The sequence below is a fragment of the Tasmannia lanceolata genome, unplaced genomic scaffold (genome assembly GCF_043159265.1).
Source record: "Tasmannia lanceolata isolate RefF3 unplaced genomic scaffold, GAP_Taslan_0.1 ptg000018l, whole genome shotgun sequence".
Classification (NCBI taxonomy): domain Eukaryota; kingdom Viridiplantae; phylum Streptophyta; class Magnoliopsida; order Canellales; family Winteraceae; genus Tasmannia; species Tasmannia lanceolata.
Window position 1 is genome coordinate 7,978,275 of NW_027518695.1, and position 27,209 is coordinate 8,005,483.

General features: G+C 39.0%; 2 protein-coding genes across 5 annotated transcripts; one reads left to right on the top strand and one right to left on the bottom strand.

The window, feature by feature from the left end:
- Nucleotides 1-175: 175 nt before the first annotated feature.
- On the top strand, nt 176-4,482 carry LOC143851717 (mraW methylase family protein). 2 transcript variants are annotated; one of them, XR_013236472.1, is made up of 6 exons: nt 176-634; nt 1,124-1,375; nt 1,827-1,895; nt 2,599-2,791; nt 3,435-3,896; nt 4,191-4,482. XR_013236472.1 is itself a non-coding variant. In XM_077361199.1 (5 exons), the coding sequence occupies exons 1-5, from the start codon at nt 302-304 to the stop codon at nt 3,833-3,835; spliced, it is 1,248 nt and encodes a 415-aa protein (XP_077217314.1). In that variant the 5' UTR covers nt 177-301; the 3' UTR covers nt 3,836-4,171. The 2 variants fall into 2 exon arrangements, 1 of the variants encoding a protein (XP_077217314.1); XM_077361199.1 differs by lacking the exon at nt 4,191-4,482 and having other exon boundaries at nt 177-634; nt 3,435-4,171.
- A 3,290-nt stretch (nt 4,483-7,772) lies between these two features.
- On the bottom strand, nt 7,773-24,121 carry LOC143849493 (histone acetyltransferase HAC1-like). 3 transcript variants are annotated; one of them, XM_077358529.1, is made up of 18 exons: nt 23,742-24,121; nt 23,495-23,554; nt 22,594-22,881; nt 21,586-21,691; nt 21,125-21,413; nt 20,551-21,048; nt 18,305-20,124; nt 15,920-16,216; nt 15,551-15,829; nt 13,296-13,424; nt 12,344-12,544; nt 11,982-12,124; nt 11,545-11,857; nt 11,085-11,224; nt 9,910-9,988; nt 8,996-9,388; nt 8,650-8,867; nt 7,773-8,542 (listed from the first exon to the last, which is right to left on the bottom strand). In XM_077358529.1, exons 3-18 carry the CDS (start codon nt 22,779-22,781, stop codon nt 8,428-8,430), a joined length of 5,208 nt encoding a protein of 1,735 aa, XP_077214644.1. In that variant the 5' UTR covers nt 22,782-22,881; nt 23,495-23,554; nt 23,742-24,121; the 3' UTR covers nt 7,773-8,427. The 3 variants fall into 3 exon arrangements, with proteins under 3 accessions (XP_077214644.1, XP_077214645.1, XP_077214643.1); XM_077358530.1 differs by lacking the exon at nt 23,495-23,554 and having other exon boundaries at nt 18,305-20,121; XM_077358528.1 differs by lacking the exon at nt 23,495-23,554.
- Between the last annotated feature and the right edge of the window lie 3,088 nt (nt 24,122-27,209).

Below are 27,209 nucleotides of genomic sequence, written 5' to 3' on the forward strand. Positions count from 1 at the left end.
TACCACATTTCATCAAACTATGGCCTGTGGGGCCCACACAGCGATTGGCACTACTAGATCACATGTGCGTGTTAAGATAAGGGGATAAACCTTCCAGTCGAGCTTTATGGCAGAGACCTTGCCACGATGACAAAATACTCATATTTACCTTCTACATAATACATTATTGCCCTCATGTCCCTTTATAGAACAAGGTTAATCTAGTCTTTTCACGCGGTCAGAGAGAGAGAGAGTATGAATGGCGCAACTCTAAAACCCTAGAAACCCTTAAACCCTCATCGCCTCTTCCCACTCTACTTTCATGGCGGCAACAGCGAAGCTTTTATACAGGCCTCTACCTCTATTTCGGGCCAATTTCAATTCAAATCGGTTCCGTCGGACCCTCGCCCAATGTTCGAATCGTAGTAGGAAGGCTGATATTAAGAAGGCGAGGGCTGCTTCTGCTGCTTTGGATTCTGTGCTGAAAAGGAGGACTCGGTCGGAGACAGAATTTGACGGAGAGCTTGTACGGCAGTATGTGTCGGAAGGCGGTCACATTCCGGTCATGCTGGGAGAGGTGTTGGAGGTTTTTAGCAGGCTCACACTCCGTTCCTTCGTCGACTGTACCGTCGGAGCCGCCGGCCACTCTTCTGCGGTCTGTCTCAATTTTTCTATCCATCTCCTACTTTCTCCAGATGAGCCTGTGCATTTGGCTTATCATTTCTAGTGGAGTTAATTTCAATTAGTTAAGACAGTATTTAAAAACTCAGGCTCAGATGAGAACACAGACCAGGTAAAAGGCAATAACTCGGGTGAGTCAGTGATTGATGCAATTAACTGTTCATTAACTTGAGCGAGCCAATGGAAGTTTTGATTGTCATGGTAGGGCAAAACTCTGACTCGGATGAGAACTCGGTCAGCGTAAAACCTAATCAGCATGGTCAAGTCAGTAATATACTCGGGAAGTTTTTAAACAGTGGTTTAATCATTGATGCAATGGAAACTATGCAAAAATTGAATATTGCCTTTCTGCACACTGGAAGTTGAACTTGCTTTATCATGATTTGAAGTTGAACTTATATTTTTTTTTTTATCCAAAACTCTAGTCTTAAATATTATCACCTTTTTCTCTTTTGTGAACCAGGTTATCCGGGCTCATTCCGAATTGCAGCTGTATATTGGATTGGATGTTGATCCTGTTGCTCATGAAAAGGCTCAAGCCCAGATCGACACTGTCATGAATGACGATTCACGCAGCAGAGCTTCTGACTTAAGAGCTTATACCCTTTTGAAGAACTTTAAAGACGTAAAATCTGCTCTTCATGAGGTTGATAGAAAACTCTTAGACGATGGAGTGGATGGAATCTTAATGGACTTGGGAGTTTCATCTATGCAGGTTTGCTTTTTAAGCTGAAAATATAGTCTTTCCTTTGCATCTGTATGCCACTTGTGAGGTTGCTTTCTATGTTCTTTTCCATTTCCTTATTATAATTCTCTTGTCAATGTTCCAAATTTCCCCCAAAATTAGAGTGAATACCGATGATAATTCCTGTCGGACTCCTATGAACTTTCTGATTCGATATAGGAACACCTAAAGCATGCATTGAGTCGTGGATGAAACTTGAGGGGTTTTTTTGATTGGAAACATGCTTCAACTGTTGTAGTTGTTGAAACTGGAGTCTGAAGAGTAATTTTTACTGTAAAAAGGAAATCTTTTTTGTTCATCTGAAAGAGTTATTTTTACTGTAAAAAGGAAATCATTTTCGTTCATCTTCATATACAGATCCAGCTTCTACATTTGTACAAGATATCTGTTCATTTCAACATTAATGTTTCTGCTCACACAGGTGAACAATGCCAAAAGAGGATTTAGTGTGCTCAATGATGGACCTCTTGATATGCGGATGAATCCTCAGGTGAGAGCTGCTGCTATAATTTGTATTTGCAATACCATATGCTCTCTTCTTTTGAGCAGGGAATCAATACAACTGAAAATTCCACTTGTGATACATTTGTGGGTCTGTCCAAAATTCAAACAACTAGAACGAGTATACATTTTGAAACTTCTTATGTTATTGTCAGATATCCATCCTATGTTGTATTTTCAATGGTCCTGGGGCAGCTGCTTGATCAATGGGTTATAGAATCTAGTTTTCATCATCTTATTACCCACTGAAAACCCGGAGGCTTACAGACCTACACATGACTTATTTCAGATGTCTTCCAAGGGTAAAGGAAAAACAAATTCGTTGCAAAATGAAATGGAGCTTTTGGCAAAGGTTTCATAATCTACCTCTCACACTTGCCATCTCCGTCTGCCTTGATAACATTGCTTCCCATTGTTTACCTATGTGTGCAACCTTCAACTTGTTCTGTCTATATTGAGGTTATCATATTGGTCTATTTTTCGTTTCATGACCATAACTTACTAGATTATGCTGAACTTTTGGCCCCTATTCTCTCGTTTTCTTCATTTTTATTGTTATAGTAATGCCTTCACACATATGTAGTGAACTGTGGACTCATTACTGAATAGCTTGGCATAACAACTGGTTCAGTATATCAGCCATGGCATCTCGATAGATCTCTCATTTGACTGATTGAACAGGTCTATGACAGGCAAGTTTGAAAGCAGAAGACATCTTGAATTCTTGGCCCGAGGATGAAGTGGGTCGGATCCTACGCGAGTATGGGGAGGAAAGCAACTGGCGTAGTCTTCAGACCAAGATTGTAAAGGCCCGTTTAGGCGGGGGATTACATTCTACAGGCGAACTAGTCAATCTTGTACAAAGTACATCTGGCAGGTCCGGAGGTAACTTCCCATTCTTTTCTTTTCACCTTATTCACTGTAGTTGTTTTGGGGATGGGTGGTTCTCTCTCTCTCTCTCTCTCTCTCTCTCTATCTCTCTCTCAAAATTATATGTCGTGCGAACATACCTGCACATAATGGGGGTATGACAAACTTGCCACCCTTGGTGTTTAATCCAACGACTGACTGTTGTAGAGTCTGATGTTGTTGGATCAAATACCGAAGGCGGCATCATGATTACATGTGGACACCATAAAAACTCCTACACACAGTGTTTAGTAAGGTGAGGAGTGTTATTGTTAAAACAAGGGAGTGTGGATCTCATTTACCTTTTCCATTTCCTTGTTTTTACCGATTTCTCTTCAGCTCCATCAAGTTTCTATCTGATGAGCCTAATTTGGATTTGCAAATCAGCCAACTGATTCCCATGCGGATATCAATGTCCTTTGTCCATTCAAAAAATATATATATATCATTTTCCTTTTACTGTGAAAAATCTGATGGTTTTTAAATAAGCTAGTTAAGAATGTCAAATAAACTGAATAATTCGCGCCATCCAGAAAAACATACATTGAATACTTCAGTATCTTCAGTTAAAAAACATACGTTGAATAATTCAGTATCCTATGCTGCAAATGAAATGCAGGAAGGCAGGGTTGGATCAAGACTGCGACACGGGTATTCCAAGCATTAAGGATAGCAGTTAACGACGAACTAAAGACGTTGGAGGATGCCCTTTATGCTTGTTTTGACTGCCTTTCTTCTGGTGGTCGGTTGGCTGTCATCTCTTTTCACAGTTTAGAGGACAGGATTGTGAAGCAGACTTTTCTTGACATCATCAACAAGGAAGACGGCAATGGGGATGAGGAGAGGTTTCAAAGTCCAAAGGATAGCAATGACAGTGAGGGAGAAGCTTGGAGTAAGCATAGAATAGGAGGAAGGCGTGGGACCATCCTCACAAAGAGGCCAGTAACACCAACGGAAGAGGAAGAGAGATTGAACCGCAGGTGTAGAAGTGGAAAGCTCAGAGTAATTCAGAAGACCTGAAGCCATCTCATGATTCTGCCATTATTTCATAGTCGGATAGAAACTCAAGCTCGCACCAATTGTAAGTGCTGTCTTTGGTTTCCCATCTGATAAGTTACCAAGATCACATTGCAGAATATCCTTCACTTGTGTCACAATTGTGTGTTACCCTTGAACTATACATGGTTAGGTTCTTCTGTTTTGCTTTTTTTTTGAAAGATTCAGACATATATCCAACTGTTTGCTCAAATTCAGGAGAAGGTCAGAGGTTCAATCCACCTTACCTATCAAAAAATAAAAAAGAAGAGAAATCCCACTCCTTTTCCTTTCTTTCAAATCCAATCCAACTTTTTGTCTCTCTTTTTTTGGATTGCAGTCATAATCTCTGGGTTTCTCATCTCTGGCAGCAGGTGCCTTAAGATGGGATTCCCTATTGTTTTTCCTGGCAAACTGGATTATCTCTCTTATGCTAGCCATTACAACTAGGGAAAAGATCCACAGCAGCAGGTCCCTAAAGTTTCCGGCACTGTTTTTTTTTTTTTTTTTTTTCCTGAATTGCAAGTTTCAGGCACTGTCAAAGGAGAAATTCTTTTATTCTGGTGGAGGTCAAATAACTGGTGTTTCTACTATTACTAATGGCCTCTATAAAAATTGCAATCATCATTTGAGTTTTGAGTGTAGTATTCTTTTTTACTCATCACTAAATAATTTGAATGTGATCTTCGCAAGTTGGTACAAGTTGGATTGGCAGGAGTGCAGAACTTGATACTGAATTACTGATAAATCGTTGGTCCGACCGTCTGAAGCTGCAATGAAATCAGAAAGTGTAGCCAATGGTGACTATTTTGAGACCATGGCTGATCATAGCACATGAATTTGCTGAATGTTCTATTAAAACCCGAAGATTTTATTGGAACAGTAAGATTTCAATTTGCGGTGCTAGTTTCATAAAAAGAAAAGCAAATTTCAGAGCTAGAAGTGTTTGTTCTAAGAGCCAGTCTGCACAAAACATTGCAGTTGAGTTTAATTAATGGTGGCACCAAACATGGGCATCAGTTCGCTTTAAAGAGAAATTACTGCTAGGATTAGTAAAGAAAAATGAATACGAACAACTTGAAAAAAAGGCAACGTGGAATTATTTGCAGCATGTTCTTTTAAGTATACTACCTTCACATTGAACACTTTCCCGAGGGTAATGCGGCCAAATATGCTACATTAAAACAAAAAAGCAACTTAAAAATCCAAATTCAACTCCAAATCCAAGGTGTATCCAAGCTAAAGAAACTTGAACTGGTGAAAGCAGCTTAGAACTATGTACAAAGCACTTCTTCAATAATATTCATATCCTATGCACAAAGCACTTCTTCGATGCAATTAATTTCCTACGGTACATTTTCATAAGCTTTAATTCAATATATTAATCTCCAATAGTTTCATAAACCAAAAGTACAAAGCATACCATCTTTGAAATTAGGGAGAGAAAAAGTGTATATCACGCATTTGATATGGTCCATTGAAACTATCGAAGTATGTGGAAGCACTTGGAGTGGTTATTTAAAATTTCGGTTTCAGTAACCGTTTCGGACCCCACCGAAAACTGAAATTTCGGTCTGAAATTTGGTAATTTGGTTTGAAATTTCCAACGAAATTTTTAACACTTTTTTTTAAAATAATAATGGATTTAATTGAACTTTCGGACCGAAATGACCGAAATCTGTAAATGGCGAAAAATGAAATTTCGGAAAATTTCGATTTCGAGCTAGTGGAAAGGAATTTTCTGGCTATTCTACTGGACCATGGAGATGATTTTCTTGGAATGTCGTATTTAAATTAGGGCCTATCAACTAACAGTTAAGATCTTTGTACAAGATATAGATCATCTCCATTGGATGATCCTAACTCTCCATCTATAGAGATTTCTATATTTATGGTATGGTTTCTCTACGTCAAGGGCATGGTTTTAAATTTCGACCGAAATCCGAAATTTTGGACCGAAATCGACCGACACCGAAATCAATCAAAACCGAAACGGTCATTTATTTAGGCCGAAATTTCGGTTTTTCCGAAATTTGACCCAAAAAATCTGTTTTTTATTTTATTTTATTTAATATTTCACCGAAAATTACCATTGAATAAAATATTGTTTCAGTTTTTGTACCTCCGAAACCGGTATCGAAACCGAAATTTTAAACCTTGGTCAAGGGTTAGGATCATTCAATGTAGATGATTTTGGGGAACATCCTAGAAACATTGGGGCCCAACAATTGAATGGTTTGATCTTCGAACCAGGTGGGCTTCATTGTATTTTCCAAAATAAAGGGTCACCTACAAACGGACATAATACATACCAGGCCCACCCACTATAGGGCACTACCTACATCATGTAACGCATATTCTTTAGAAAATTGAGTGGGGCCACTTTGTTGGAAGATCCAAACTGTTCATTTATTGACCCTCAAGATAAGTAGGTAGCGCCCCAAAAATCATCTCCATCGGATGATCCTAACCCTCCAATCTAATACGACCTCTTCAAAGATCTAAACCATTCATTGTTGGGTCCGACTAAGGATTCGTGTTCACAGGGAAAAGAGAGTACTGGGTCTGGAGGTGAGAATAAGTATAAGTGGGGCCTACCTTGTTCGGAGATCTAAACAATTCAAGCATTGGAGCACACCAAATGTTGGGGGAGGCATAAAATATAGATGTAAAATAAAAACACTTGATATTATATAATAGCACGAGGCAGCTCATGTAATTAATATTAAAAAAGTGAGAAATTATACGGTGCCCGAACGTGAAGTCCGCAGGGGTACGACAGGTACCCTTGCCATTTGATCCAGCATCAGCCTCTTAAAAAGTAGGCCCCAGTTGGATCAAATATAAGGGTTGTGGCCCCTACATTGGACTTCACGCTCGAGCACCATTCAAAGTCTCTAAAAAAACTCATAATTAATATAAAAAAGCAAGAAATTAAATTGTGCCCGAGCGTGAAGTCCGGCAGGGGTACGACAGAAGTACCCCTTGCCATTTGATCCGACAGCAGCCTCTTAAAAAGTAGGCTGCCGTTGCTGTTGGATCAAATATAAGGGTGGTGCCCCTACACTGGACTTCACACTCAGGCACCATATAAAGTCTCTAAAAAACCAACGGTCAGTATTCATCAAGAAACCATCTACAAATTGGGGGTTTAGAATCATTACAGCCGGGCTTAATAGAGCGTTTGCTTTTTTTTGTAGGGAGATGATATTTTCACCCCCGCTGCATTACTTGCACACCCCCTTATAAGGTGATGTGACGTGAAAAATGGGCAACTCTAACGCTTTTTGACGTCAAATTGCATTATAATGGGGGGTGTAAGTAATGCACGGGGAGTGAAAATATCATCCCCCTTTTTGTATTACACCCTTCTCGAGAAACATTTGTGACCATTTTGTAAACCATATAATAGAAGGGAAATGTTACCAGCACTACTATCTTTTGATGAGGGCACTCCTCACTTTATTAAAAGTACGGTATGGCCCGCACCATAGGATGATCCAAACCGTCCATTAGATGGGCCATAGCCTAAATAGGTTGTGCAAATAAAAATATTTCCATAGGTTGATCCTAATCATCCGATCTATAGAGGGTTAGGATCAACCCTCTAACATTCAGATTGAAGGGTTAGGATCAACCTATGAAAATGATTTTTGGGGCACCAACTATTTAGGCTGTGGCCCATCTAATGGACGGTTTGGATCATCCTATGGTGCGGGCCATACCGTACTTTTAATAAAGTGAGGAGTGCCCTCATCAAAAGACAGTAGTGCTGATAACATTTCCCTTACAGAATAGTCCCTTTGAAGAAGAAACATAAGACAAGGAGTTGAAAGGAGGTGTAATCTTGACTGTGGCTGCAAAAAAAAACAGAAGAAGAAAATAACAGTTAGATAGAAGCCCCTAGCGTTCAAACATAAGGTGAGAAGACTTTAATTGCTACTTATTTTTTTCATCTTTAAATAAACGAGTAGCTCTACAAAAAAAGGACAGCTTGAAACAAATGCAGTGGCTGCCCCCAAGAACAAAAAAAGAAAGAGAAAAAAGATGACCTCCTGATTTTCCATTGTTCTCTGTTGCTTTCGACGTAAAATGGATGTAAAACAAATTTTATGCTCGCTTTTTATTGTAAAATTGAGCGTAAAATTTGTATTTACGCCCATTTTACATCGAAAGAAACGGAGCCACGGAAAACAAACAAATTAAAACATCTATAGTACAATCGCCACCTATGGATGGCACCGGAATAAGGATAAATCAAAGAATCACCACAGCGAGGTCGAGACCGATCAAAACTCTTATGCCCAGCAGGTTGGAAGGATTGGTTAAGCATCAAACTGGGGATTTGGCCAATAATCCCATCGTCTCTGATGAGATAAAACCAATGAAGACCATCTCCCATGAGATTGATTGGTACGCAAACTTCTGATATGCCCCAGATTTTTTCTAGATACACCAAGTCCCTGCCCCAAGTGGCTACTGGTCTAACCGCTGGTTCCAACAGTTCTTAGAGAAATTCAGAGGTGGCCGCCTCTCCTCTCACATAGCTTTCTCCTAATGCCTACCTGTACAATTGATTACCTGGGGTTCGCTGCAACCTCTAAAGCTCGTTGTCTCATCATCTCCATCACTGCAGCCCTCCGACGAGATTCTGATTGTTGTTGCAGCCTCTTCAAATGTTCTTTCAAATCCCTATTAACATGACACAATATATAGTTTAGTCCATCACCATCCTAATACTCATAGTTAAAAGACAGCCAACATCAAAATAAGCTTGAAGATGGAGACACCGTACGTACCTGCAACGTGGCAGATTGCAATCTGATTCTTTGCAAGCTCGGGCATGGAGTTGAAGGAGATACCACATTTTCTTACAGAGAAGGCAACCTCCAGAAGCACGTTTTTTGCAATGTATCCCATGGCGGAAAAGCCCTTTAACTTTACGGCAATTTGGATAATTACAATTGGGAGAGCGACATTGAGAAGCATGAACCAGAAGCTCGAGCATTTTCCGGAGCTGCAACAAATTAAGTTGAGATCAAGCTGAGCGAGGGTACTTCTAAATTTAAGCATCAGAGCATCCATAGTTGATAGAGTTCTTCTATATCGCTTCACTACAGGAAAGAAACAGAGAAAAAAGAATACCTGCACAACTCTTTTCTGCCGAGCTTCTTTATTCTGTGCATCGCGATCAGTTATTAATGGATGATTTGTTAACCTGTGAGGATGATCAACACCACCATCCTTGTGATAACAAGCATTGCACACATCAAAATCGGAGCAGATTTCACAACGCCACCCTTGACCAGCTTCAATGTCATGATGGCAGACATAGCATGTAGTCACAAAAGCGGGTGCAGTTGGATTGTGGAGATGATATAGGACCATCATAGAGGAATGCTTAGCCCGGCGTAGAGTATCATACTGATAGTGATTTCCCTGACAGAGACTCAGAAAAGCTTGCCTAGTGTCGAAGAACTCACTTTCCAGAATCTCATCTTTATCCTGGGTGTCTGCAGGGACATCATTCACTTCAAACTGCAAGGAAATCCTTTTAAATTAGAGAAAATCTATGCAATCTCATCTTTAACTTAGGTGATTCATAGAAGAACTTGTATAACATAGAAATAAGCTAGATAAGAGATATAATGGGCGCATATTTGAGACCTATGTCACAAATATCTCCGAGATTTTCAAAATATAGCGATTTTATCACAGCATTATGATAAAACGACAAAATCCCAAAATAATCCCGAGAATTTAAAAACATAGCAATATTTTCATTTATCGCAACAATATCACAATAATATCGCGATATTTTTATTTTTATTTTATCTTAATTTATATATTTTTATATGTTTTTAAATAATTTTATTTTTACCGCTTTTTCCCGGATTTAAACCTGAAAAAATATAACAAATTTAATAAATCCCAAGATTTCCCTTGCCGAGAAATTCTCGAGAACAATATTTGTGACATAGTTTGAGACAAGGACATTTTGGATTTGATATCTCACTTGACTAAAACCGTTCCAAAAAAAAAAAAAAAAAAAAACTCACTGGACTGAAAGCATGTTTCTCCCTACTGCTAATAGGATGTCTCTCTATTTCTGCAAGTCTTTGCTCTGCATCATAACACCTATAATAAAACACAAGCCAACAATATCAGATTCTATCAAAGATTTGAATAAGAGGCTCAATAGCTAGTTCATTCATTTAACCATAAACTTACATCAACAAGAAAAAAAACTCAAATTTATTCATTTGACAATATTAATTACAAATCATTAGGCAATTTTCCTAGGACTACTTATTGCCACTCAATTTTTTTCAGGCAGTGATAAAACAATAAAGAATAACAAGGCATTATTTACAGTACAGTATTGGGCGAATAGGTGGTACATATAGAAGTTTGCCTTCATCAAAGAAAAAATCTAGAAGCAATTACTTTCACGGTGGAATGACTCAAGTTCACTATGTAGCAACTTTGATGGGCCAGTATGTCTCGGGATTTGTGAGACTGGGGATTTCTGAGTGGAAAGTAGGGAAACTCGATTCCCTGGATTTCAAAATGTCTCGATTCCCTGGATTTCAAAATGTGCTTCCCCATTTTCTGGGAAGCAATTTGAATTTCACTTCGAAAGCGTGATTCCTTGGAAGCGTATTTCCCACTTCCCAGGGTCATTTCCGCTAACCATGAGCTTATCATTTGGTTTGTTCTCTCATGTACAAATTTAAGAGGCTACAAACAATCTTTTTTTAAAGTTGTACTGCCATACAAGAAGATTGCATTCAAGTGTGTTCTTCTGAAACAGAAGTTCAGTAACATGAAAATTTCCTCCTGCTAAATTGAAAACAGAGGTTCAACCTCAATGATCAGAAACAATGCACAGAACAGCATCAAATCAAGGGGAGGAAATGATAAATGGTCAGGTGATAGAAAAATCTAAAATCCCATGTTAAAAACCAAAAATTTATCTGCTAAGGGCTGATGCTTGGTAGACAAGAGAAAAAACACTGATCTAACAAATCTGCCAGCTAACGGCATACATTTACAATAAATACGGCAAAAAACTTCCGAGATCCACAAGGGTTACTGATACATTTTCTCAATAAATACGGCAAAAAAAAACCTTCCAAGATCCACAAGGGTTGCTGACACATTTTCTTAAAGATGAAAATTACAAAATGCAGTTTTAGAAGCAATTAGATAGGTCAGATACAAGAATGCTTACTTCTCACAAAGCTGAAAATTTTTGCACTGGCTGCAAACCCAACGTTTTCCAGACACCATAAGAAAACAACAATGGTTGCATGCATGTTGCAAGTGAACCATGATAAAATCTTCCTTCATTTGACAGATGGTTTCACCAAGCTGCAGAAAGAAGAGATTTGTGAGAAATGGTAGACCAGAACAAAGGAGAAAAAATGTCAAAATAATGGCACTTAAATAATGTTGGCAATCAGGGAGTCCAAAACAGTTAAAATAATAATCTATCACACACCCATTCTGATCTTTCATCAGTCAAGTACTAATTACTCTACATCATGAACCCAATGTGGCATGAAAGGGATCAAACCACTTTTTGTATTAAGAGTTCTACTTTGAATTTCAAAATATCAAAAGTACAGAGTGAATGAGTTGTAATTAAAATAAATTGAGCAAGTTAGAGGCACCAAGTAAAGAAAAATTACTTTCTGCATTAGTAGAGCATCCTTCGAGGCATTGCCAGAGAGATCAGATTGCCCAGCAGCTTTTAAAGCCCTTTTTGTTATGGTACTTTTAGCTTTTCCTTTCTTTTGTTGTTTTCTACCATCTTCTTCTTGACGAAGTTGGTCGATAATATCTTCCGCAGTACCAGGCCAGTAGTCACCATCGAAATATGGCAAACGTGCGGCAGTTACCTTAGCCTTACATTCACCAGTAGATACAAAGAAATAGTCGTATAAATTAGTGAGATCAACCACAATATTTTCCCTGGCAGCTTTCCTCAGCATTGCCAAATACCTGGGAGAGAAGATCAGTTATTCAGTGCCTGCCCAGCAGGTGTTTTACCAAAAAAAAGACACAGTATTGAGGGAAAATGTTGTAAATCTGTAGTTTGTATTGTTCTCGATGGTTATCATCTTACCACTCCCGGAGTTTATCAGCTTTTGGTGTCTTCTGAATCTCAGGGTGACAATATAAAATATAATCTTCTCCCTTGAATGGAGGGCAAGCCCATATGTAGCAGCTAGTAAAACCCCGTTTCTTGCAATATTCAAGGTATCCTATCTGAAAACAAAATAAAATAAATACCCAAAGTGATCATTTATTGCATGAAAGCCTGCTATAGAAGCCCCAGGAAAACAATTGTGAAAAATTATTGAAACCAAATTGAACACCAACTAAAGAAGAACAAAATCATAATGACGAAACATAAAGAATTTCAAATTCATGACGAGAAGTCGAGAACAAAAACTAATGCATGAAAGAGAAGACACATCATAGTACCAGAATTTCGTGGTAAACAAATGTACGAAGAGCCTCCCCAGTCACTGTTTTTATTTCGGGCCGGAAGTATTTCACAGAATCCAGATATGAAAGATAAACGCGTCGTTGATTTGGGAATTGGCATTCTGAACCAAATTCCTGGACGTACATGCCAAAAAGGCATACTTCTACCCCTTCAATCTTCTGAAACAACAAAATGACCTGGAAGAAAAAGATTTAACTGCATCATTAGAAGGGTCTTTGAATATGCACTAATTCGTTAGTGTATCAATCTTTGAATTATAAGATTAGTCAACTCAACAAAGCCTTTGTCCCAAACTAGTTGGGGTCGGCTAAATGAATCCTTTAGAAAAAATTCATGAAGAAGGTAAAAGGAATCTACCCGGCTCTAATCCTGGTTCTAGTTGAATTATAACATTAGTAGAAGAGAAAAATAAAAAAGGAAATACATCTATTTTTTTCACCTGCATTAAATGTTTTTATGACTCACAAATACTTTTTGAGTGGAAAATGATCACACTTCACACATGGCCCGCACAGTTGGGGGGCTTACCATAGTCCAGGAAAGTTTACAATATGACTCATGATACTTTTTGATTTACTAACAATAGAAAATTAGAAATTATAGGATGGGTGGCCGTACAAACCTGCATTTTTCAAAAAGTAGGTACGGCCCATTCCATAGGATGATCCAAACCGTTCATTTGTTGGGCCACAATGTAAATAGGTTGTGCCCCCAAAACAATTTTCGTAAGGATTGCACTATGGAAATGATTTTGGGGCCACAACCTATTTACATTGTGGCCCAACAAATGGACAGTTTGGATCACCCTATGGAGTGGTCCGTACGACACTTTTTGAAAAATACGGGTTAGTACGGCCACCCATCACATAATTTCTCTATTAACAAAATCCATAAGATATATAAAAACTACAAGTTTAAGCTCGGCACCTTGGATTTGTATGGAAATTCTTTTGGGTAATTCTCTTCTTGAAAAATCTCCAAAAACCGTTGCTTCACTTCCAATTTTTTGTCAACTGAAGACACCACTCTGACTACAAGGTCTTCTGCTCCCGGTATCTGGCAATGGCAACTAGCAATCAGCTTTCTTCTGTTAAGCATTAAAGGATCCATTGTAGAAAACTGAGGTACAAAGGGAGCATATACAAGGACTCATAGAGGAATTCATCAAAACTGATTCCACGTATCAAGCTTCATTAAATAGAATGGAAATAATAGACATGGATGCAACGTAACGGTAAATGATGCAAACAGCACAACGTCATGACAATCATGTGAAAATACAGTAACTATCATCCTAAAGAATATGGTCAGAAGCTCAAGAATTGGCTTTAAGTAAACTACCTGTAAGCAATGACTCAATCGAATCAAATATATGAAGGATGAGGATCATATTTTCTTGACATATCAAAAAATAAATATTATAACATGATAAACAGTGCAGAATATGGAGGAAAATGAGAAAAAAAAAAACTAAGGAACTTATAAAAAAAGAATGAGGGGAAATATTGGAATCTCATCAGAAATGGGATCACGAATCACATGTCGTCTAAATATTCTCATCTCTGATGATATATATTGGGATAAAAAAAAAAAAGTATGATGCTCTAAGTAGCCCACTCTGGAAATCCTGAGTTAGCCAACCAGAGTTTTGCCAATCCTTGCATGGAGCGAGCATATGATTATTCTAGAAACTTACCGAGTCTATTGAGCCCAAGCACGAGATGAGGTGAATTAACATTTGTGAGTACCTCAAACTTGATGTACAGCTATTTGGACAAGATGAAGATACAGGAAAGAAATATTAGAACCTATAATTGATCACTGACAAATCCAATTACCTCAAAACTAACACACAGGTACACATAAGCAACACCAGGAAACTCACTCGTAACAGACGAACATTAACGATGCCATTAAATAGGTCTAAGCACTTGAATCATTGAAAATTTTATGCAAGTTAATCAACATTTTGTCTGCATTGCCAGATAAGATTATTGTAAGCTAATACAAGGGCTTCAACATGTTAATATGAGTTATAATGAACTCAAGCTTATACAGAAAGATAATGAAGAATGTTTTAACATTTGTGGTTCAGTGCAGAACATGTATCAGTGTGCCCAGCGGTCGGGCGCTGGGAACTATGGAGTTTACAGTTATGCTGAATCACTTGTATACTATTTATTAATTCTTGGTATAATTAAAGGCTTATTACAATTGATGATTGGAAAGTCTCACAAGTATTAGATTAGAACCCCATGTTAACAACTGAGAAAAGGCCTAGTATCCTCCCAACTGATTCTACCAATAATTCGGCTCAAGATCTGCGGGGTGGGGATACCCTATGTCATCAAAAAACAAAAAAACAAAACAAAAAAAAAAAGATCTGCATCCTGCGATAACCAGCAATATGATGAAACTGCGTTACTTGTAAGATGGGGAACAATTACATTATGGACTGCTTGTACATCTAGTGAAGCAGCAGAGCCAAGTCGGCTGTTGATGTTGAAAGCTAGTGAACCTATCCTACTCTGAGCAAAGGCCTAGTCTCCTCCCCATTGATTCTATCTATGATTTGGCTCGAGATCACCATCCTGTAATTACAAGAAAATTGATGGAATTGTGTACCTTGGGAGACGAGGAACTATTACTTTATGGACTATTTGTACATCTAGTGAAGCACCCTTGCATCAGCTGTTGCTGTTGAAAGCTAGTGAACCTATCCTACTCTAGATTTCCATTTAAAATCCACAAAGAATATTAGCGATCAATAGAATGCTAAGAAATTGCATGATGGGCCTTCTTAGTCATTGAGCCTGTCTGGCTAATCTAGCTTCTTGTATATTTTGATTATCCCCAATATACACACACATGAGCACGAGCATGGTATGGTGAACAGTTTGGTGATCTTTTAACACACACAACCATATGAGAAGGTGAAAGCCGTGGTTTAAACTTTCAAATGAATTACCAGGTTTACACGATAAGATCCTGAAAATATCCAAAACAGCAAGACAAGTTATTAAACTTGGACTATGAAAAAGATGACTTAAAAATGAAGCATCCTGCATCAGATTTTGAGAAATTCCTGCCAACCAGATACTTTCAAGGCTAGTTACTATTCTAATTCAACAAAGTGAAAACTAAAAAACATCTTGCAACCCGCCTTAAATAAAAGAAATCACCTCATCAACATGTTTCCCCGAAAGCCTTGCCCTCTCTTGTTTCTCCTGCTTCAGTCGCTTAGAAAGGCGTTGCTCTATCTGATCGCTAAGGATTGTCCTTGGCAGATCTTTTGCACCAAGGACGACATTCTGTGGTAAGGGCTTACGCTCTCCTTTTTCTACCTCTACTACATAGCAATTAGGGCAAGTGTATTCAGCTTGCCCTCCATCATTCTTTCGACCATTAAAGAGAGCACATATTTGATGTTGCCAAGCTTCACATTTATCACATTGAACCCACTGCGGAGAAGCATATAAAAAAAAAAGTAAACAAGAACCTTTCAATTCACCAAAGTGCAAATTGTCAAAACAAAAGGATAAAGAACTTACCCATTCTTCAGTTTCCTCATCATTCCTCTTCTTCTCAAGCCTTGCCTTAGGAATAGCAGCCCCTTCAACCTCAATGATGTCACTCTTGACCTCACTATAGCATCGACTACAGAAGTAGTATCGTGTATCACCAGTTCCCACAGTATAATGCGTTGCATTGCGCTTGATACGAGCACCACATAATGTACAATATATGGGTGGTGGTTCAAAAGTGAGCTTCTCTACTGCACACAACTGACATGAATTCTCGCTCATTGAATGTTCCATTGCCTGGTTTTTTTCAGCCTTTGCTTTACTCTGTAAAAAGAAAAAGTCATAAAATAAACCATCGTCTAAATGTATCATATAAAAGATAAAGAACTAGTTATGTCCGAAGTTAGGAAAAATATAATCAAAGCTTACAAATTGGTAACAATGGAAGAATAAGCAACAGTAAATCACATAGAAGCAACCACACAAGGCTCTACCTATTCCTACTATCCTAATTCCTGCAAGAGAAGTGCATACGCAATCAGTTCTATAAAAATTCCTCAATAACCTTCTTTCAGCTTTGGCTAGTCCGTCATGACAGGATCCCTAATGAAAAAGCAGGTTTGCAGGAGGGTAACAATACATAACAGATTGCCTTTTTCTCCATGTTCCTTTTTACAAGGACGTCTCCTTGGTCTTAGACCCATGGCTAGGCTGAATATCTTTGTGTGTGTGTGTGTGTGTGTGTGTGTGTGTGAGAGAGAGAGAGAGAGAGAGAGAGAGAGAGAGAGAGAGAGAGCATGTGAGGAATGTAATCTAGGAATCTCCTAGTGTTGCATTTGATCCTTCTATTTTGGTTCATTGGGTTAGTGGTGGGAATTGCTGTGAGAGCACGTCTTATACCTCGCTAAGTGTGATAAACCAGTCTGCTTGGCTTCATTTAGGATTCATGACAGATATTAACCACACCTTACAAGAAGGGGTCACACCAAAAAGAATCGAATTCAGTTTTCTTTTTTGTTCTATGAATAGCAGAATCGAATTGAGTTCTCATGAGATATTTGGTGTTCTTCTACAATTAGTCAACGAGTGCATACCACAATGCAAAATAGGTTGTGGAATAAGTCGTTTTAATGGGCCTGACACTCAAAGGAAGTAAACAGGTTTAGGACGAGTTGTTTTCTTTTGGAAACTATGTGAAAAATATTGCAGAAAATTTTTCTAAGACTTTCAGGAGATTTGCCTAAATGGTAATATCATAAATATATCACATGATTTTAAATTTTTTTCATGATTTATGTTTCTCACGAAAGCATCATTATACTACCACGGACTTTTGTCGATTTTATATTATTTATTTCAGTTTATTTAAGAGCGTGAGACTTGGTGCAACGGTAAGGTTGCTCCATTGTGACCTGGTGGTCATGGGTTCGAGTCACGGAAACAGCCTCTCAGCAAAGCAGGGTAAGGCTGCGTACATCTAGCCCTCCCCAGACCCCGCAATGGCGGAAGACTCGTGCACTGGGCCACCCTCATTTTATTTCGGTCTATTTAAAAAAATGCTATTGTCGGTAACATCCCATCCAACGTTCAAGCCCTATGATTGGTGGAAAATCCCCTTCAGCGTGATGGAAAACCTTCATGCTAAAATCCACTGAAAGACCATTTTCAGTACAAGTGTCAAAAAAGCACTGGTAAACCGTGATGGCGTGATGGACTTCCATCACGGACCAGTACGAAATAGTAAATCCTATTAAAAAACTAAATCTCTTAAAAATATTTTTTATTTAAAAACAATCCTTTATTTTTTGTATGATTTAAAATACTTGACGTAAAAAGTAAATAAAAATTGAGAGTTCATTGAAAGGAGGGAAGGAGGGATGCGGGTAAATATCAAAAGTACAAAATTGTAAAAGGAATGATGAGTGCCTTATCACTTATCACCTCCCAAAGTTGAACTTAATAACTCAAGTTATAATTGCTTTCTCTAGAGTGTTCAATCAGTGATATACCCATTATAACTTAAAATAATGTGTACACTTACAACAGTTATAATTTAAAAAACTAAATTTTCCAGATTTTTATTTCGTTAAAGACTTCTTAAATTTCATATATGTTTTTATTTTCTGCAATATTTTCCACAAAATATCCTGAGAAAAGCATCAAATTCTAAAGGGAAGCTAATATTTAACCCTCTCTCACCCTTCTTTGGTATTTTACCACCCCTTCTTATTTTATTCTTTTCTCCTTAATTGTTATAGAAATCAGCTTTGATTATAGTGAATGTGACCAGGAGTGAAATCCTAGCAGTAAATGTACTCAGCACCTACCAGATTAGAAAGCCAGTACCAACTACAATAATGACGGCAATTAATAAAAACAACCAGGCATTGATAAGAAAATTCATAGGCTAACCTGGCCCACCCATTGCCTGAGACCAGTAATATGCTCCTTAATTTGCTCCGGCGTGAACAGTTCCGTCATTGATACACCATTTATCTTCGGTTTCCCCGACTTAGTTCCACCTACATGATCAGCTGGTTGTATGGTGGTTTCCTGTTTTATTTTCAACTTAGCCTGGTCAGTCTCCTCCTCAACTTGCATAGTTTCTTTCTTAGCACGAACAGAGTGTTCATTTGGAATGATAGGCTCAACATCAGGCTCTATGACTTGTATATCCTCTGGGTTATCCACCTTGATATCACATAAAGTAGGAAAATCGCCTCGTCCAGAACTTAAAGATGGTTCTATTTTCACTTCTGTAACCTCGGATTTTGCAGAGCTGGGCACTTCAATCTGTTGGCATACTTGGGGTTGTAACTCCACCAAAGAATGTGGTTGATTTATTGAAGGAATTGATACCGGAGAACTTTCACTTTTGGGTACAAGGCAGGGGGAGGGATGCTCCATCTTAGTGCGCTTCACTGAAGATCGCATATCATCATTAGCGCCGACATTTTTCCATGATCCCTTTACTGAATTTTCTGAAATAGTTTCCGGTGGAGGACGAATTTGCATCTTACGACGTGATGCAATAAAATGACGAACGGGAATACAGACAGGACAATCTGTCAACTGGCAATTCCGATGATGCTCAAGCAACGTCTTGGAATTAGAACAGCGAGGATACTGACAATGATCTCCATTACATCTTTCCATATGCATCAACAACTCCTGAGCTTTTATGCAATAAGGTTCTCGGCATTTTCCTTCTGGATAAGAACATCTGCGAGCATGGTATAAGAAAAGCAGCCACCTCCGTTGATCAAGAAGTTGTCGTTCCCGTGTCAAATTTCTAGGTCCACTGGCCACGCTACTGGAAGCTTGGGGCACTACAGCACTTTTTGAAGCAGAGAGGTGGGGTCTCTGACCTTCATCCTGTCCTCTAATTCTTTCACGGAACTCCTCTTGGACATGGTGCTCGAGAGAGGATGGGTCTGGCATATGAGACTTCTCTTGAAGTGGAAGAGGATGCCACTGACCCTGTAGGAGTGCCTCACGTTGTGATCCAGATGAAATGCAACTTAAATCATTTCGAGAATGTGTGATCTGTTGATGTGGATGCAAAATTTGTGACATTTGCAGCGAAGTTTGAGACACTGAAGGACGGAAATCCTGAACTCCAGATGAATGACAGAGAAACTGAGCACCATTGGAACGATTTTCAGTAGCACTGTTCTGCTGGTACTGGTTTTGTAACTCAGAAAGGTTAAAGTGTTCATAAATTTGTGCTTGCAAAGGTTCATTATTGGATTCAATTCCATGCTCAGGCATCATTTGACCACCTAAATTGGACGCCGGTTGCGACTGCCTCAAAATATCATTCTTTAGTAAAAACTGCTGGTGTTGCTGATTTTGATGCTTTTGTTGTTGTGGGTGTTGCACAAACTGTGGATATGGCTGATGAGAATGTGGCTGGATTTGCTGTTGCTTAGATGCTAGTAAATGCTCTCGAGTTGGATGTGGTGACTGGAAATTCATTTTTGCCGAATGATCACTCATTTGAGGTTTTATATACGCCGTTTGTTGTATCGTCTGCATTTTAGGTGGATGAGTTAACAAAGTAGAGTTTGCCTTTGATTTGGATTGCAAGCTCACCGGGTTCATATTCTGGTCATTCATTGTGGATCCAATGGTTGTGGCAGGGCCATATATGTTTCCTGACCCGGAAAGATCAGTGCCATTCATCCCATACATGTCATCTGTCAAAGAAATTATTTGATGGGACAATGCTGCTGTGCATCAAAACAGGAAAACATCCTCTCAGATTCTGACAATCCATAATGTAGTTACTCATATGACTCTAGGTGTGCAACTCGGGTCGGGTTGGGTTGAGTTCGGGTTCGGGTTGAGTTTTTCCAACCCGGGTTGAGTTCGGGTCGATTTCACGATGAGGGCATGGGCAACCCCACCCGAGTGAAACCTGACAATTTTTACCATTTTTTTTAAAGTAAGCTTCAAAAGTCGGGTTGGGTTGGGTGGGGTTGAACTCGGGTCAGGTCGGGTTGAACCTCATCGGGTTGGAAATCGAGTTCGGGTTGAGTAATGGTTCCTCGGGTCGGGTTGGCCTCAACCCGATCCGACCCAACCCAAGTCGCACCCCTACATATGAGGTGCATAAAAACAAGCCATGGAGAGAAATGGAAGGAGGGAGAGCTTACAGTGCATTTGCTGTTGCTGAGATTGCTGATCAAACTGCTGTTGCATTGGGTTGGCAGAATTACCATAGTAAGACGAACTCCGGTAACCCTCAGAGACTGCAGGCCCATTCATCAGTTGTACATTGTTCCCAATTAAAGCTAACTCACCATTCAAGACCCCATTGGAAAACCCATAAGAGGAAGATTTTTGCGGCAAGCCAGACCTCATCCCAATGCCAACTTGGCCACCAACACTCTGCATTATACGGCTGTTTTGACCTCCAATGTACTGCTTTGGTTGTTGTTGTTGTTGTGAGACCATTGTAGATTCAATGCTAGAAAACCCACGCCCATTAGAACATTCGGAATTCATGGACATTGACTGGGGATTATTTAATCCAGGGGTAGGAATCATCTGACTTGCAATTCTTGATACATCCATTGATGACATCATATTGTTTCCGCCGGAGCTGATAGAGATATTGGCAGGTGAGTGCTGATAGCCATTAGGTAGGGGTCCTGCACAAGTAGATTCTTTCAGCACAAGTTGAAGAAGGAAATTTCATTGTGAAAAGAAATCAAGTGATGGAATTACCATCAGATGCATTGAAGGAACCGGCATGTATGCCACCAGACCCATTGGAAGTCGGTAACAACTGCCCTGTCTTAACTGTATTTGGTGCCACTGTACTACCACTTATGGAGTTGCCACCGGAATAAGGGATGGTACCGCTTTGTAGCATGCCAGGGGTCGGTATCATCGTACCAAAAGATGAGGAAGAAGACGTATGGCGGGGTAATTGTTGGCTGTGATTACTGGCAGAAGAGAATTTGAGAGCAATTTGAAACCGTTGCTCCAATGTCTCCATGTTCATGTACTCATCCTAACAGAAAATATAGAAACACAAATAATAAAGCTAATTTTGTTCTATGAATAAATATTAGTTTTGGTGGGATCTACTGAACACAGAAAAATTATATACCTAGCTATTCCCCAACAAATACTTATTGCTTCATATGCTAAAACCAAAAAATTCAAATAAAAGCACAGAATACCTTTGAAGCAGCATTATTGAACATATATTCCTCCAAGCGTATCACAACATCACGTATTTTTAACTTCAAGTCATGAGATGCTTGCCTCCGCAAGAAGACCTGGGAGCTGCAGAAGTATTGAAGCAGTCAGAGGCTTCACAGTTATAACTTATACGCAGTTAAATGTAAACACTAAATCAAATAATTAGATAATAATAAACTATAAAAGGGCGGCCCGGTGCATGAGGCTCCCGCCATTGCGGGGTCTGGGGAGGGCTAAATAATAACAACTATATTTAATTAAATATAGCTAAAAATAAAAATGTGGAATTTTATGCTAAGATCATGAGGAATGCTAGCTGCAGATGCAAGGTCAGAAAATGCACCCCAAACTATAGGGACGCAGATTTAACATGATCAAAACACCATATCTACATATGCAATGTTTTTGGGTTAAAGACATGTCCGCATGATAGAGGTGCATCTGCAGCTAGCATTCCTCTAATATAATCAGTGATAATTATAATAAGTGACAAAAATAATCTTATGGAGGGTTCGGAGGTGAAGACATAGCTCAATAGGATTTTGCCCTATGTTGTTTTATCATCCAAACTAAAGTACCAAAAAATAGTTATAGAGGGGCTGGTGAAAGAATAAGATAATGATAAAGGTATAGATAATAAGGATAAACTGAGACCTAAATAAAATGTCAAACACCATGGAAAGTTTAGGAAAAAAACAGCCAAGTCTACAGGTTCAATTCAAATGCTCAAACGCAGAATTAATCAAAATGGCACGTTGACTAAAGCTGTGAATAGGAAAGCAGCTTGCAGAAGTCCAGTTTTGTTTATTTATTGTTCTACACAAAAGACCGATGCCACCATGCCACTGAGGTCTTGAGATGGATACAAGCATTTGAATGCAAACGTGAAGATCCAGAATTGCAATCAAATGCATTAGGATATTCCAAGATGTAATAGAGTGAATTTACACATATATACATATGTGTGTGTAAACTGGGAAACTTACATTCTTTCTCTCACGAATTGTCGTGCCATTTCAAGTTCCGGTTCCATATTGTTATGGAGACCTCCAAGGTTTTGCATCTGAGAAGGTAGAGAATCGCCATTCTGCTGCAGTAGACCAGGTAACTGTGGGCCAGCTTGATTAGGTACTTGTCCGGAGATCTGTCCAGACATATGCACCTGCATATGCATATTTCCTCTGTAGACTTCTAAACTCCAAGTACTTCACGATATAGAATTGCACAATTCCACCATCTCGGCAGTCAAACAATCAAACGCCAATCTCTAATGCCTAAAACATCAAGAAATAGGCAAAGCCTGTGTTAACTTACCAACTTCTCCAAAAGCTTAAGCTATTGGAGAAAGGCGTTATTTATCTTTTATACTTTTAACACTCCCCCGCACGTGTGGCCCACTTGGCAAACACGTGGCACATGTGGTCCCACTTTGGGCCGACCATCGCATGTGGATTTTTTTGCTATCCGGGAGGTTTGAAGTCGAGACCTTTGGCTCTGACACCATGTTTACTTACCAACTTCTCCAAAAGCTTAAGCTGTTGGAGAAAGGAGTTATTTATCTTTTAAATTTTTAACAGCCTGCAAAAAAAATGATAAAAGCCATGAAACCTAGAACAGTTTAACCAAGCAAAGATAAGCACATCATGTGTAGTGGGGGCCTGCCTAGGTATGGCACTGGGTGGGACCCAGCCTGGTATGGGACAGGTTTAAAGGGCCTAGCCTAACGTGTTCCATCAGCTCTGGAGCCTTTGGCATATTGATTAGGTACCTAACATCATGTATTTGAAAACTAAAACATATAGAGCAAAACCTCGCACTGTATTCTCCTACCCAACCATTTTACAAGCATACAATTCAAAGACCTAAACCATAAAACCACAAGATTACCTGTGTTGTGCAAAACTCCTGCAAACAATCGATGTCCTTCAAATTAAATTCCTAATTTGTCTACAAAGATAGTAAAAAAATTAATATTTCGAGTTTTGCATGTCGAATTGAAAAGGTAAAAGCATAACAGATTAACGCTCCAAAAAATAACCTTTCAATTCCCATCCAATTTGAAACCCTAAGAAACCTAAGATTCTACCTGACTCAATAGCAAACCCTAGAGAAAATAGACAGAGAGAATATGAACCTTGAGGGAATGATTGCCGGATTCAGAAGAAAGCTGATCAACGGTGCTCGCCACGCTTCAATCGGAGCACCGATTGCCCGCCAAAATTAACGGCCGTCCTACGAATTTTGATCCCCGTTTAAAAATATAATGAATGAAATTAGGGTTTCAATTTGCAGTGCAATCCCCGTTTAAAATTTGGTGTCGGTTTGGGGTTTCCGGGAAGGTATTCTTGAGGACGACGATTGTGAACGGGGATATTCGTACAGGCCCGAAAACCGCTTTCAGATTCGCTTGATTGTCAAAATTACCCCTCGAGTGGGGTAAATAGTATGGGAATCCGTCGTGTGAAAGGAGGGTATTTATGTCTTCTCCCGGATCTCCCAATTTCATTTCGCATTAGGATTTTAAAATGATAAACTTGGATTTTATAAGCTGAAACCCCGATTTTATGAGAAATTATACTATGTGTGACCGTATATACTCGTATTTTTCAAAAGGTACGGTACGGCCCTCGCCGTAGGATGATACAAACCATCCTTTTGATGGATAAATTGGTTGTACACCAAAAATTATTTCTATAGGATGATCCTAACCCTCCGATCTACAGAAGTTTCCGTAATGAGCAGTCCCTCTATAAATCGGAGGGTTATGCTGCCACACATCATATAATTTCTCAGATTTTGTAAGATAAAACTTGGATTTTACAATCCTAAAATTGCACAATCCAGGTTTTAGCTTATAAAATCCAGTTTTAGTGTTTATAAAATCAAGGTTTTAGCATGTAAAATCCTAGATTATAAAATCCATGTATCCAAACGACCCATTATATTCAGACAAGGTAGGATGTGATTTTGTGAATAGTAAGAGTGAAGAGTCGCGTTGTTAGCCTTAATAGGTTGTGTGTATACTTTCCATTTCTTCGTAAATGAAAGCTTAATTTAGGAGGATAAATACCTTATATCAAGAATCTTTTTTTCTTTTTTTGGCTTCTAACCTTTCTTAGCAATCTCGTTCAATCTAAGTATTTTTTGCATAAATCCTATGTGTAAATAAATTATATCCGTGTGAGAGGGGAATGGTGACCATGCATGTGCAAAGATGGCAAGTGTGGGAGAACGGATTCAGGCAGCCAAAACACACTATCGGAGAAAGGCCACACGGCGATGGCATTCATTAATTGGTATGGAAGAACAATTTAGGAACTCTACTGAACGTCATTTGTTTGAAACCTTAAAAAGCTCTGGTTGGTTGTAGGTATTTACCACTTAGAGTAGTGGTGTAAGTAGTCAGTAGGAAGGAGACGAGACTTGTCCTAGGATAGCTGTCAGTAGTGTATGGTTGTCAACCTTATAGAGTAGTGGTAGGGAGTGTCATTACCAATATAGAGAGAGAAGAAAAAGAAAGACAAAGAGAAGAGAGAGAGGGCGAGAGCAAGCATTATTCTCAAGAAATCCAAGCAAAAAACCTTATTTTGTGGTTTTTGGCTTAGATTTCTTTGAGATGAGACAACGGTGACATATCGTCAAATTGACAATGATTAACTAGGACATCTTTCCTAGGGTTTTGCTCGGCATTTGAGTGTCACATCAGGAAGAGAGTCTGGATTTTAAATTTTAATATTTCAAAATTTTTTATGTTCTAGAAGTGACTTAAAAATATCCATACATCCATGACAGGCAAAGAGCAAAAAAATAAAAATAAAATATGTTCTTTTTTTGGAGGGGGATTTGTATTGAAAGAAACATTATAAAAATTCCATGTCTCTCTTAATACTTGATTTTACGATAAATTTTTCCAGAGTAAAAAATTTACTCTAGACAATCTTACCTTTGTAAATTTTACTTTGTTCATTTAGGGCACATACGGCTACCAAGATTTTTTTTTTCCCTCAAATAATGGCTTACCCAATGACGAGGGACGTTGGGAGAGGGATATATTCTAGAGGGGCTAAGTGAAAAGAGGGCATGAAAAGCCTGAAAACCCAGGAAAAAAAAAACTCAACCCAAAATATGATCAACCTTTTCTTGATTTTTTAGCCAAGTCTCAGCCTCAACTCATTCGTCACCACTCAAGCCTCCCCCCCCTCACAACTCGGAGACACTAATTTATCATAGAAAAAAAATTCCTTGACATGACCTCAAGAGAAGGGAAGCATCGTAGGGAGACACCCTAATTTTTTAAGTCTAAAACAAGTGAAATCAGCCTCCTCTTTCAAATACAAAAAATCACACCGAAGAACTCCAAGGGATGAGTGACTATCTATGGTTCGTTTTCTAAGACCGATCGAAAGTGAGGCACACATTCAAACAGCCATAAGTCTCTCATCTGAAGTCCAAAACAAGTGAGATCGGCCTCCATCTGCTGGTCTTGAAATTGCCTTTCAAACCAAAGAAAAACTCATAAAAAATTCAATGTGATGAGGGAATTATGGTTTGTTTTCTCAAGACAATGCTAGGGATTTTTCGTACAAAAAGGTGGGGCTCAACTTGAAATGTCCACAACTCCCTCATTTATCGATTTTTTCCTGATTTTTTATCCACTTCTCATCTTCAACCTATTCATGCCCTCTCAAGTCTCTCCTTCTCCCACCCGTGCTACCCGTCTTTTAAGGCCATGTCAAGGAATTTTTTTCATGATAAATTAGTGTCTCCGAGTGGTGAGAGAGGAATAGGGCGGGTAGGAGGAGAGACTCGAGTCGTGACGAATGAGTTAGGAGTTAGAAGTGGCTAAAAACTCAAGAAAGTTTGTTCATATTTTGAGTGGAATTTTGTACTTCCTGGTTTTTCTTGCACCACAAGTCCATTCCCGTCATCGACCCTATCTCGATCGTATGACCATATCAAGCCCTCTTAAGGGTTCGACCACGAAAATCCAAACCGTTGATTTTCATCGGCTCTTCTTGATGTGGGACCAATACCATGTGGATAGCCACATAGTGACCTACAAGATCTAGGGTTTCGATTTCACATGATGCAACATCCTCTCCTAAGCCCCAAAATTCGCTCTAAGGGCTCTTATGAATATCGTTGGACACATCACAATTCACAAATCAGAGCTATTGCTATTGGCCCCACTCTCACAAACGATTCTAGACCCTTGATCAAGTATGATGAAACAAAGTCCATTAAGATCTCTTCACACCATTTATGTTCTCAACGTCGGACTTGGACCCACTTGGTTGCACCGTGACCATCATATCAACGGTTCAGATCGCTAAGAAAATGTGCCACCTGTGCACCGAGTGGTTTCTGAGATCTCGTAGACCATCATTAGGTGAGACAAATGTGAAATCAAGACCGTTGATCTTGTAGAACATCATAAATCTCGAAAGGACATCCCATGTGTAAGATGAATGGCTACAAAAAATCAATGAATCAAGAGTCTAGGATCATAAGGTGTTTCTCAACGGGCATTTATACGAACTGATGGCCTCCGTTTGGATGAACGGTTCTGATCACGTAAAGAATGTAATCTCTCACTTTCTCT